The 12547-nt window shown below is 39.2% G+C and overlaps 2 protein-coding genes across 5 annotated transcripts in view; one reads left to right on the top strand and one right to left on the bottom strand.

Annotated features, from left to right (window-relative positions):
- Positions 1 to 333: 333 nt before the first annotated feature.
- Positions 334 to 11496, bottom strand: CWC15 (CWC15 spliceosome associated protein homolog). Of its 4 annotated transcripts, none has more exons than XM_004754526.3 (7): positions 11407 to 11496; positions 9970 to 10108; positions 9286 to 9398; positions 8149 to 8237; positions 6879 to 6992; positions 2623 to 2741; positions 334 to 1213 (listed from the first exon to the last, which is right to left on the bottom strand). In XM_004754526.3, exons 2-7 carry the CDS (start codon positions 10098 to 10100, stop codon positions 1084 to 1086), a joined length of 696 nt encoding a protein of 231 aa, XP_004754583.1. In that variant the 5' UTR covers positions 10101 to 10108; positions 11407 to 11496; the 3' UTR covers positions 334 to 1083. The 4 variants fall into 4 exon arrangements, with proteins under 4 accessions (XP_004754583.1, XP_044943109.1, XP_012912746.1 ...); XM_045087174.1 differs by having other exon boundaries at positions 11346 to 11430; XM_013057292.2 differs by lacking the exon at positions 11407 to 11496 and adding an exon at positions 11077 to 11201 and having other exon boundaries at positions 9970 to 10121.
- The window catches only part of KDM4D (lysine demethylase 4D), a 31369-nt gene continuing 30221 nt past the window's right edge, over positions 11400 to 12547 (top strand). The window contains exon 1 of the mRNA XM_045087172.1: positions 11400 to 11924. The gene's annotated coding sequence lies outside the window, so the exon portion shown is untranslated. The remainder of the gene's footprint in view (positions 11925 to 12547) is intronic.

Raw genomic sequence — 12547 nt, 5'->3', positions numbered from 1 at the left:
AGGCTCCACAGAACCTGTATCCCAGCTTCCACTGGGGAAATGTTGTAGCATATAAGCTCTTAAAGTGGGCTTGAAGAAACAACCACCGAAAAATCCATGTTCTTTTTGCTTGCAAAGTTTTATCTTTACCCTTATCAAGCTCAGTATCTATTACAAATGAGGGATCCTATGACTGAGTCTCTGTAAATGGTTCAATTTCTGGTCCTAATTTTTCTACCCAAGTGACACCCTCCAATCATGGTTCAGGCTTAGGAAAACCTCATTTCCCAGCTGCAGAGAGATGCTCCCACTTCCCACAAACATATCCTCCAAGACAACGAAAAACAAACAAACTCCTATTTCCAAAAGTTTTATTTCATGTATCATTCGATATTAAACTTTCCTAGGCTCTGCATCTCACGTTTGTCAGTTTGCAAACTCTTATTAAGAAGAAACACGGCAGTTGAGGATCCAGAATATAGGTTAAATGCCACATGCTTCCTAGCCATGCTTAAGGGGTGGTTTTGGGCCAAGAGAAAAAGAAAGGAGCACTTGCAGAAGTGAAGGATACACCACGTGTCCTCAGACACACACTCAGAGAGCAGAGAGGTTGATGACTCTCTTTCGTACAAACATGTGGGCCAAAATAGAATGCCCTTCATCCTCCATCACACTCTTAAAAAGACATGGTGAAGATACCACACATTAGCTGACCTTAAATTAATGTCAAAGAAATGAGAGGAAGTTAACACACAAAAAAATATAATTCACAAAAGAAAATATGCAACGTTTTATAAGCTGTATACATTTCAACAAAAAAGTTGGGGACACAGATTTAGTTATTTCGATTTTTGAAAATATTTATTACAAGATTCCCTTTCCCATATTAAAAGGAAAACATAGGACTGGAGATATTCCGAGGAAACTAGGTTAAACCAATTCCCAAGTCCTCATCAAATAAGGTATCAATAAAGGACAGGTTATTTTGGAACTTAAAATTAGGGAAGCCTATACACAATTTAGATGGGGAAAGAGAAAAACAAAAGAAAAAGTGAGAATGATCATTTACATTTTACAGTCTTTAATTAAGCACATAAAACTGTACTATTTAATATATTTCTCCATGAACTTTTTGTGAAATTCAGATCGCAGCGTATCATTTACAAATCTTTTGTCTTTCTTCTGATCATCTACACCTTTTGCACAGTTCTTGAAAACAACATCATCATCCCACCTAAAGGGAAGAAAAAACAGAAGGCTTACATGTCTGATTCAGGAGATAAGAACAAGTGAATTGCAAAGCCTAGTCATTACCCAGAACGATGCTCAACATGTACTTTATCTGCAGCAGCAATTAAACCCGAAAGAACAAAGTCATCCTTAATAGGTTGTAGCCGTGCTTTATTACAGCAGGAAGGGCAATTCTTATTTAGAACATAGAAACACTCTTATTACTTCTCCTGTATAAGGAACTTTGAGTCAAGAATAGGAATTCATAGGCTTAATTACATCAATATTTAACGTTTTCAGGTCTGAAACAAAGAGGCAACAGCCCAATTAGCATAGATACTTCTAGATGATAATAACTGACCACGTTACTATAGTTTAGATTGCATGGTTTTAAGGCTTTTTTTTTTTTAAAGATTTTATTTATTTATTTGACAGAGAGAAATCACAAGTAGACGGAGAGGCAGGCAGAGAGAGAGAGAGAGGGAAGCAGGCTCCCTGCTGAGCAGAGAGTCCGATGTGGGACTCGATCTCAGGACCCTGAGATCATGACCTGAGCTGAAGGCAGTGGCTTAACCCACTGAGCCATCCAGGTGCCCTGGTTTTAAGGCTTTTATACTCTCTCATCAGTTGCCATTTAGTAATCATCCACTGTAGTATTTACATTCTATGGCAACAAAGGAGAAGAAAGTACTGGGGTATAATCATTACGGTTCATAGTCTGGCCCAGATCTCCGTTTCAGTCTAGAGGAAAGACTGCACTGGGTGACCCCTCACAGGAGTGACAGAGTATAAGGAAGCATAGCTTTCTTCTTTTTAAAGATAATTTATTTATTTGACACAGAGAGAGAGAGAGAGAGAGAAAGATCACAAGTAGGCAGAGAGGCAGGCAGAGAGAGAGGGAGAAGCAGGATCCCCGCTGAGCAGAGAGCCTGATTCGGGGCTTGATCGCAGGACCCTGAGATCATGACCTGAGCCGAGGGCAGAGACTTAACCCACTGAGCCACCCAGGCACGCCCACAGCTTTCTTCTTTATGATGAAGCTGGCTGTGTATTTTTACTACATTAGTCACGAGTATACTATATGTGGAGTCCTCTGTGTCTGTCTAGTGCGTCTCTGAATGTGAAGGGTGATCTTGGGGACTCGTCAAACGTACATCTAAATGTAAGCTTCGGAGAGCCAAAGGTTCAATGCACTGCTCTACCCCTAGTGCTTAAGAACAGTACCTGGTACACAGCTGTTATAATTATCTACCGAAAATAAGTACATTTTCCTTCATTCTCCTTCTTCATTATTCCTGTTATCTGATGGAGAAGAGTATCAGCGAAAAGGGGACTTTCAGAGGCCTTACATACTATAGTTTAGTATGAAACGCACAGTCTGCAATATATATCCAACTCGTTAGTGTAAAGTACCTTCTTTTAACTTTGAAGTTGGCCTGAGGCTGGGATGGGCCAGTGAGATTAAGGAGAGGGTTTCCACTCAAAATGTTTTCCATACGTATTCTTTCTTCTTCAGCTTTCTGTTCTTGTTCCTGTCAATGACAGAGGAGGACTCATTTACTTACATTAATTCTGGGGTCAATCTTTGTACATAACCCTTGTGGTTTTTTTTTTGTTTGTTTGTTTGTTTTTTTAAGATTTTATTTATTTATTTGAGAGAGAGACAGTGAGAGAGAGCATGAGTGAGGAGAAGGTCAGAGGGAGAAGCAGACTCCCCGTGGAGCTGGGAGCCTGATGCGGGACTCGATCCCGTGTCCCCATAACCCTTGTTTTAAAAGACTGAGGATTTTATGGGACGTCTGGGTGGCTCAGTTGGTTAAGCAGCTGCCTTCAGCTCAGGTCATGATCCCAACGTCCTGGGATCAAGTCCCACATCAGGCTCCTTGCTCCGCAGGGAGCGTGCTTCTCCCTCTGACTCTGCCTTCCACTCTGTCTGCCTGTGCTTGCTCTCTAACAAATAAATAAATAAAATCTTTAAAAAAAAAAAAAAAAGACTGAGGATTTTATGAGGGAGAGAGAATGAGCATCAAGGTAGGCGTTTGTTTGTTTTAAGATATAAGATATACCAAAGAAGTCTCACCTATCAAAATAATTTGTTCTTATTACAAATACTTCATGCTTGTCATCATACATTCATTAGTCTAACTTAGAAATTCTATGAATGCATATTTAAATCTATTTTCTTTCTTAAAGTACATGTAAAATTAATTGCCCATTTTAAGAGTACATCAATAAATATATTCTACTAATGAGACTATATTAAACACCAAAGAAACATTTAGCAAAGCTATTACTTGATTTTTAAAGATGACCTATATAGAACTATGATTAGAAGTAATTTTATCTTGAATTATTAACAATGTAAATTTGAAGCTCCAGGACTAGTGACAATTTATTATTGGCCAAGAAGTAGCTCCTAAGATAAACATAATGTAACATACATTCCATTAACATGCATTTCTACTAACTGACCCTAGACCTATCCATTTTGTTATGATTTGTTGTTACTAACTTTCCATTTTTATGTCATTCATCCTTCATCAGTTACAAGCTTGTCTTTCTTCACTTTTAATTTAGCTTTAAACTCAAATCACCCTCAGCTTCATTCTTAGAAATAAAAAAATGTCTGGAATTCTTAGCCATCAACTGCTAGATCTACCTGTTAATGCTATCTTAAAACAAAAATAAATTCCATTTTATTGTAGTTGAGGAAGGACAAAAATTGACGACTTAATGGATCAAGACAAAAGAGACTTTCAATTTAAAATAACCTAACAGTGGCACCTCAGTGGCTCAGTCAGTTAAGCAGCCAACTCCTGACTTTGGCTCAGGTCATGATCTCAGAGTTGTGAGATCAAGCCCCACATCAGGCTCCACCCTCAGCATGGCGTTTGCTTTGGATTCTCTCCCTCTCCCCCTGACTCTCTCCCTCACCCTGCTCATACTCTCTCTCTGAAATAAATAAATCTTAAAATAAATAAATAAAATGAACCTAAGAAAGTTTTAGACCACTTGGAAAAATAACCCAATTTTCCATATAATTAATGATATTTTAATATCCAAATGTGAATAACAGATTTCATTTATTTTTCTTATTTTTTTCTGAACCCCAGGTAACTCTTCTTCTTCTTCTTTTTTTAAAGATTTAATTATTTATTTATTTGAGTGACAGAGATTACCAGTAGGCAGACAGAGAAAGAGGAGGAAGCAGGCTCCCTGCTGGGCAGACAGCCCGACGCAGGGCTTGATCCCAGGACCCTGGGATCATGACTGAGCCGAAGACAGAGGCTTTAACCCACTGAGCCACCCAGGCGCCCCAACAGATTTCATTTTTAAGAGACCAAATAATTGGGATGGGAGAAGATGCAATACTCAGGGAAATTCCTTTGACGTCACCGTTCAGATCTTAAGCAAACAAAATCAGGAATATCCACTATAGATTAAGAATAGATAGCTTTCTAAAAACTATGTATTTTTAACAATTTATATTGATGTTGAAAGTGAAAAGACATTTCTCTGAGATGCTAGAAAAATAAAAGCTCAAATATACAATGTATCCAACTTATAATAATAACATGTGATGTAATAAAGTTCTGGCCATTTTATATTTGCAATATATTTCCTTTAGAATGCTGGCTGCCTACCACACACAGCCCTGGAAAAAAAGGTGCTAACTCTTTCCATATTCAAGTACCAGGCACATTATGGTTCACAAATATAGGCTAATAATCAGCCTGCAGATCAAATCCAAACCACCCCATTTCTGTTAATTATGTTTTACTGGAACAGACAGTCATACTCCTTCATTTCTATATTGTCTACAGCTATTTCCATGCAACAGCGAGCAGAGCTGACGAGCTGCATGAGAGACAGCACGCTTTGCAAGCCTGACATATCCTGAAATATTTGCCATCTGGGCCTTTACAGAAAGCTTCGTAGCCCCTGACATAGGCTGACTGGTTCGAAAATATTTTGTGACACCTCGAGACTTAGCTACCAGAAAAGCAGACGGACAATAGGAATAAAAGCAAAACTGTCTTTCAATCCCTGGAAACACCAACGTGTTTTTGTACAAAGAGAGTAGAGGAATCTTACAAAATTCCAAGACCTTCTGTCTGAAATGCTTATTCTTCCTAAGGGTCAACCAAATGCACTTGAACTGCCTGTCTCTTTATGTATCCAGAACCGTTAGGCAAGCCAAAAGAATCAGGAATAGAACAACTGCCCTCTAGTGGTATACAAGTGATATTAGAAAAGTCTTAGAATTCTTTGATTTTTAAAAATTAGATGAAGACAATTAGAAGGTATTATGGAAATTATGCTATCCTATGCCAAACTTTGATGGGAATTATATTTAAAATATCCTTCTTCCAATTTGAATTCCGGCAATCTTCAACTTCCTGAGACTCCTCACATGAACCCGTGTCAGTGGGCTCCCCCTCTTTAAACAGAACAATTCTTGGTTCAAATGAAAACTTAAAAACAGAAGCTCATTAAAAAAAAAAGATGAGCTGTTCTGTTTGAAAGTGGACAGACATCTCCATCTGAATGTTTCATAATGTGTCAAATTCAACATGTTCCAAACAGAGCTCATCATCCCTTCTCTCTCCATCTAAACATAGGCATCCTTCTGCCATCCCCCCCATTAGTGAATGTCAGCTGGAAACTAGGGGTCATCTTTGCTGTCACATCTAATCAGTCACTTTATCTGGTCAATTTTACCTCTCGGACAGCTCTATCAGCCACTATTTACTTCTCTCAATTCCAATTCCTTTTATGCAAAATTACCTTAATTGCATGTGAGGATTGTTGGAACATCTTTCTCAATCAGTTCTCCCAATCCAACCTCCATACTTCTGCCAGAGTAATCTTTCTAAAATGCATATCCAAGTAGATGACTATTAAATTTATTACTCCTATGTTTCTGTATTACTGAAACATTTCCTAATAAAAACAAAGTAATAAAATGCATATCCAGTCTTACCATACTCCTGCTGAAACCAACTAGCTCTTCTTGGCCTTCAAGAGAGAGTCCTAACTTCTTTAGCATGGGCTTATGAACCTCTATTGTTCTGACCTGCTCTTGCTCACCTGTTTCATCTCTTTTTGTTATGACTACGACAAATTCATCTAAAGTTTAAAGGTATGTACTATGGATCCTATGTAATTCTTTTTGAGATAGACATTCTTTTCTTTCATTGTATAAACAGAGATTAATTAGGTAAACTGCCCTAAGTTATAGAAAATCTATTGACAGACGGAACAAAAAAATGCCTGGAAAGAAGGCTGGAAGCAGAAGACAAAGACATAAGATGGCCTCATTATATCCATGGGTTCTTTGCAGACCATGATTATATCGAATCCATCTTTAATTCTTCTGACACTTAATGGACAACGATTAAACGTCTGTTGAACAAATGAACAAGTGAATGAAAAACAAACTGATGAACAGTATGAAGCATGCCTGAACTATTTGGAAATAATTTCTAACAGAGCCAGGAAAACTAGGATGTTGCAAAAAAAAATAAGACTTCTAGATCTATAGGTGCTCTAGTATCTAGACATGGCAAGGGCAATTTCTAATGTAAGATGTTATTACTTAAATTAAAAAATATTCGTAGTTTAGAATGAAAGAGAAAGTGCAAATAATGTAATATTCTGATTTTTACCTTCCTGGCCTGCTCTTCAGCTCTTTCTTTTTTAATTTTTTCTAGTTCTGCAAGAAGAGCTGCAGTATCATCATCATCACTCTCCTCCTCAAAATCTTCATCTTCGTCTTCCTCCTAAAAAAGTAATGATGACAGCCCATGAGAAAATACATATTATTCCTTATTTTTCCCATAAAAATTACACTCATCACATCTTTGGGGAAAGATTAATCTTCCTATATGGAAATATAAATGCACCTAAATATGATTAAAGTCAACCATCAACCAAAACATAAAATGAAACCATACAAACAAGCTTACAGAATTCTTACTAAAATGTCCCTGAGATGCTAGAGATTGTAACAGCAAAAGTGTAACAAAGTATTCTTCAAATTTACATGGTCAAAGGGGATTTACATATGAAAATATTTCTAAAATCAGACATGGAACACTTTACATTGATACATATAGTACAGACATAGATGGTGTATCATCCTGAGAGTCAAGCAATTTTACTAGCTCAAAAAAAAAAAACTTTTAAGCAAGGAAGTAAGGATAATCAAAAGTACAAAAAGTGGTGCTACCTTCTCAGAATAATTTCAAACAATTATTAAATCCCATTTAAAACTGGGTTTCCTTTAATTACTGCGTTAATTATTTAATTCAATCTGTCAACTCTGGAATTAATTGCTGATACATGTACTTAGATGCATCCAATAAAAGGCCAGTCATGTTTTCCCACTCTATGTACAAAACTGCAAACTATAGAATTTAATGGTAATTGAAGCACTAATTCTAAAAGAACTTCCACTTAGATCACTTCCCTTCCTAAGCAGAGGGAGCCAGTAAGTTGCACTGAGTTGCACACCTAGAGGGGGGACCTTTGGTATCTAATGTGGAAAGGTCTCTGAGTTCGACTCTTGGGGGTGCTATTACTAATAAGAGACCCTAGAATAAAGAATGCCATCTGGAGGTAGAGAACATGGTCAACTTCCAGGGTTTAGTATGGGGAATTATTTTGGGGAGAAGCTTTTCCTTTAATAGATCACTTTTTAATGTGGTTGTCCAGAGATCAAACTTTCTCTTAAAGTTTAATTACTGTTATGATGAATAATACTTTTTCTTTAAAAATCAACCATAAAGCTTAGTATTAAAGTCAGGACTACATTTGAATAACAGTAAGTAAAAATAAATACATGCCACTTCTTAAAGTCAAATAATAAAACAAGCATTTCAGAAAACATAATAAATGAATTACTATGTGGAGATCAACAGAGGAAGTAAAACATACATCCGTTAGAGGATCATCTGCATCAAGGTTGGCAGCAGGAATCTGGTCTAATCGAGGTTTCTTTGATACTGAAGAGGAGGTTGTATGTTCTGGGGGAAAACAAGTATCACTTAGCTTACTAAAATAAATATTGTGTTTTTTGTAACATTTTAGGGACCTGTGGGAACAAATAGCTTAGATTATAACCAAGACAACACAGAAAGGAACCACAGTGCCTGACATGTGCCCTTGGTCAACATTTGTTGAATGAATTAATGAAAGTATTGATTTTAATGTGGGAACCATTGCCTCTCTGAGGAAATATAGGAGAAGAGTTTACATATCCTGAAAATATAAAAAAGATACTATAACTTATGCCTCTAGATGTGTTCCAAAAGCCAGTGACAAATATAGGAGACCCTCTGAGACAGAAAACACAGGGTCTCAACAAGTCCGGTTGCTGTAAACAGTCAAAACCTTTAGAGGTACTTGGGTGGCTCAGTCAGTTAAGCGTCTGCTATTGATTCTGGGTTAGGTCATGATCTCAGGGTCCTGGGATCAAGACCCACAGAGCAGCATCAGGCCTCCGGCTGGGTGTGGGTCTGCTTGAGATTCTCCCTCTGCTCTCTGTCCCTCCCCCTGCTCACATGTGCATACGCGCTCATGCTCTCAAATAAATAAATCAATCTTAAAAACAAAACAAAACAAAACAAAAAATTTTATGTAAACTGAAACAACAGCTGCCAGCTATCCCCAAATCATCCTGTTCTTTCTACTATAGCAGCACACAGAGATGGAACTGGAATCAACCTTGTTATCACTTCTAATCTAATCAATTAACAAAGTGTTAACAATATCTTAAAGCAAATAATACTTAAAATTTACACCAACATTTTATTTTTTTTATTTTTTAAAGATTTTATTTATTTGACGGAGATCACAAGTAGGCAGAGCCCAATGTGGGACTCAAACCCATGACCCTGAGATCGTGACCTGAGCCTAAGGCAGAGGCTTAATCCACTGAGCCACCCAGGCACCCCTACACCAACATTTTAAAGCAAGCAAACAAAAATTGTAATCAGTTCCGATTAGTAAATAAAAGAAAAACTGTTTTCAACATAATTTCCTGAGACAAATGTGTGGGGGCAGTGCTGGTACCTCGTGTTGGACGATCTCTATTTTTTTCTCTTGCAGCAGCTCGCTCTCTCTCTTCCAGCTCTCTCCTGAAGTCACGGTTGCGAACCTCTTCAGGGGCATCCTGAGTAGTTTGTCTAAAGTAGAAACAAATAAGCAAAAATGTTACTAAGAAAACACATGGCTGTAGCAATGGAAGACAATTCACAAAAAGTGACTCTGTTCTTTAGTCCCTCAAGTTTCAAGGTACTAAACAAGCCCATTCCCCTAACAGGAAGGTTATAACAGGCATCCTTGTAATGTTTCCAATATTTGAGATAACCCAAACTAGGTCACATTATTTTCCCATAAGGCTGCAGATTAATTCAAAATGTCTTTATTTTTTATTAGTGTATCAGCTCAGGGCTCATTACTGTGACAGTTTTAATCTCATATTGACTAGTGTTGATAGTGCACTGGCCCTCTGAGGTCATTGTTATTGTGCCATATACATATGGAAATTTCCAGTTAACAGGACTGTCTGCATAAGTAATATACAATAATTTTTATAAAGAGCATAATTTTAATGTCAAACACTCTACTGCATTCTACTCCTAAGAAAATAGATAATTTAGGTGAAACACCCCAAACACGCTACAATGCCATGAGCATGTCATTTAATAGATTTAGTCTTGTCTTCTGAACAAGAGAATAAAAAGTCTTCATTACCTATATTTTATCTTTGTATGAGAAGGTAGGTCTCTACTCGAATATTGCTTTGAGAGTTGGCTCAAATCACCTTCTCCTTTTCCTCTCCCACCTCTCGCAGGTTCAAACGTTGGCCTAGCTGCTGTTGTCATCTTTTATGCTTTAAAGGAAAACTGTATCAAGTTATTTCCAAAATGAAAAACCCTCATTTCATAAAGTACTAATAAATATTCATCCTTGTGAAATAATTCCCAAAACTCATTCCCCCCAAATTACTTAAATAATCTCAAACGAAAGTACTGAAGAAAACAAATAACGACGCTCAAGGTACAGAAAGAACACAGCTTTGTAGGCAGCTCTTATCTAATGCAAAACCTTCTCTCATGAAGATCTGAGTTTGTGTTCTGTTCTTCTGTCTCTGTGGCCCTGGGCAAGTGATCGAGATTAAGTTTCTCTGGAAGGGGCAATGTCCCTCACAGGATTATTATGAGAATGGAAATGCCAAAGCCATGTTAAAATTTGGTACTGCCACGATTGGGTTTTTGAAAAATTCTCAACCCTACTCCTCCAGACGTCTCAAGGTTTGCATTTTATCTAAACCTCATACAAGAGAAAACAGGCTAGTAACTACAAAAACAAAAGTTGTTTTAAAGTCACTGACAAATACTGAGTGTCCTGGAGAAAACTGTGCTAAACTTTAATGACACTTACATGTGCAAAAATTCCCCCCAAACCCTTCGTTCGTCCAATTTTCTTCTATAGCAACCACTATACTATAAATCGGATCTTTTGTAGGTTATAATGCTCAAGACAGGAAACTCACCCCCCAAAGGATTCTGATAAGCAAAACTCAGGGACCTATTCCTTACGTTATTTTGGATCTGGGGCTGCCAGGCCCAGTGCCTAGCAGATGTGGCGACTTAAGTCCCGTTAAGCGCCCAAACGGTGAGCGTGCAGGGACGTTGGGGAACCCCTACACTTCTCTGGATTTTTTAAAAAGGGAAAAAAGGGGGTCTCTATGCAGAGGGAGAAACTGCGTTTCCTGCCGCTGGGGGCGCCGCCGCCCTCCCACACACTCCCGGGTTTTTATCACTCCCGCCTCCCGGGGGCTCGCCTTCGGGCTGTTACCAGAAATTCGCTGACTCTTCACCCAAAGGCCCGACTCGTAAGGGGCTCGGGGGATGGAGGCGTGTGGACGCTGTTTAGCGCCGTCCGCAAAGCTGCCCTCGCGCTCCGCGCTCCGCGGCCGGCCGGAGACTCGCTGGGCTCTACCACCGCCCGCTGCTCCGGGGCTTCCACCGCCCGCGCCCGGTTCTCTGTTGCCGACTCCGACCCCAACCTCCCGTCCCCGCCCCACTCGGACGAGAGAATCAATCTGCCACCCTCCTGCCGCTCACGTCGGCCGAGGTCTAAGGCGACAGCCTCCGGAAATCAGACAGACACCATTACGACTCATACCTCCCAGAAGCCTCTGCGTCCAGGGCCAGGGCCCAAGACCCGGAAGCAAATCCCAAGCTCTTTCGCCGCACTTCAGAGGCAGAGACGGAGACCAATGGGCAGCAGGCAAAGTGGAAGTCGGCGTGACGACAACAAGGGGCGGGGCCGAAACGGCCCAGGGGGCGGGCATTTGAAATCAGTGCTTTAGAGTAGACCCTAAACATCATTTTATACCTTCAGGAACCAATTACTTAATGTGTCTTCCGTTTTTCCCTTCCCCGACCCCCTCCCAGACTCCTTCATTCCGGTGCTGCGTGGACGGAAAGCCCCGGGTAGCCCACACCGGGTTCCCGGCTAGCGAGCGAGAGCGTAGAGAAGGATTACACCAAACTGTGTAAATCCTACGGCTCCTGCTTCCTCTCTCCTGACCTAGACCTAACAAGCCTAGAGAGCTGGGCTACGGAAAAACTAGTGTTTTCATTTAATTGGATATGAAGAAAGAACTAATATGTACGGGGGCAACCACGATCTTTACAAAGGTACCATTCCTGCAAAAATATTAGTCCTCAAAGCAAAGGTTGTATTCGTATTGTTTGTTAAATTTTCTATTTTTTAAAAAGCCTAAGTTCTAGTGGGAGGGGAGATATCACTATTTAGAGATTCATTTATTAACCCGATGATGAGCGTTTAGAACGCTGGGCCCAACTGCCAGAAGCACGAGCTGCAGTTATGACAAGATGGCTACTCAAGCGTTAGGTGAACTTTTAATAAGACAACGAACAGCGGGGAAAGAAATCACCGGTCATCCTTCCTCGCTTTCCCAAAAAGCACTGGGAGCACGGCTCTTGTTTGTTTAGTCCATCTCCTTATCTCATGGTTTTTGACCACAGTAGATGCTCAATAAATATTTATTAAACAAATGAAAATTCAGCTCTTCCAACTTGGTTTCAAATGTAAAGAGCTCATAAAATTGAATTAAAAGCTTTATTTCCAGAACGCTTTGAAACTTATAATTTTTTTATTTTTTAAAAGAAAAGTAGAGCCCTTTCCCTTATAAAGTTTAAGAGGAAGATCTTAATTTTGTTAAGGAAGGTATTTCTCCCCTAGTTTTATGCATCTCAGTAAAGGACCTGACCATGTACGAATTAGTAAACCAAAACCC

Source organism: Mustela putorius, unplaced genomic scaffold (genome assembly GCF_011764305.1).
Source record: "Mustela putorius furo isolate JIRA1106 unplaced genomic scaffold, ASM1176430v1.1 tig00001069_pilon_pilon_pilon, whole genome shotgun sequence".
Classification (NCBI taxonomy): Eukaryota; Metazoa; Chordata; class Mammalia; order Carnivora; family Mustelidae; genus Mustela; species Mustela putorius.
This window is presented reverse-complemented; position numbering and strand designations above follow the sequence as displayed.

Bases quoted from the DNA above. Each gene is read 5' to 3' on its own strand.
- CWC15 (XM_004754526.3), bottom strand. From the start codon at position 10,100: ATGACAACAGCAGCTAGGCCAACGTTTGAACCTGCGAGAGGTGGGAGA. The intron at 8,238-9,285 runs GTACCAGCACTG...GTTTTCCCCCAG, and splicing joins TAGAGATCGTCCAACACGAG to AACATACAACCTCCTCTTCA. The intron at 6,993-8,148 runs GTATGTTTTACT...TTACTTTTTTAG, and splicing joins CAGATGATCCTCTAACGGAT to GAGGAAGACGAAGATGAAGA.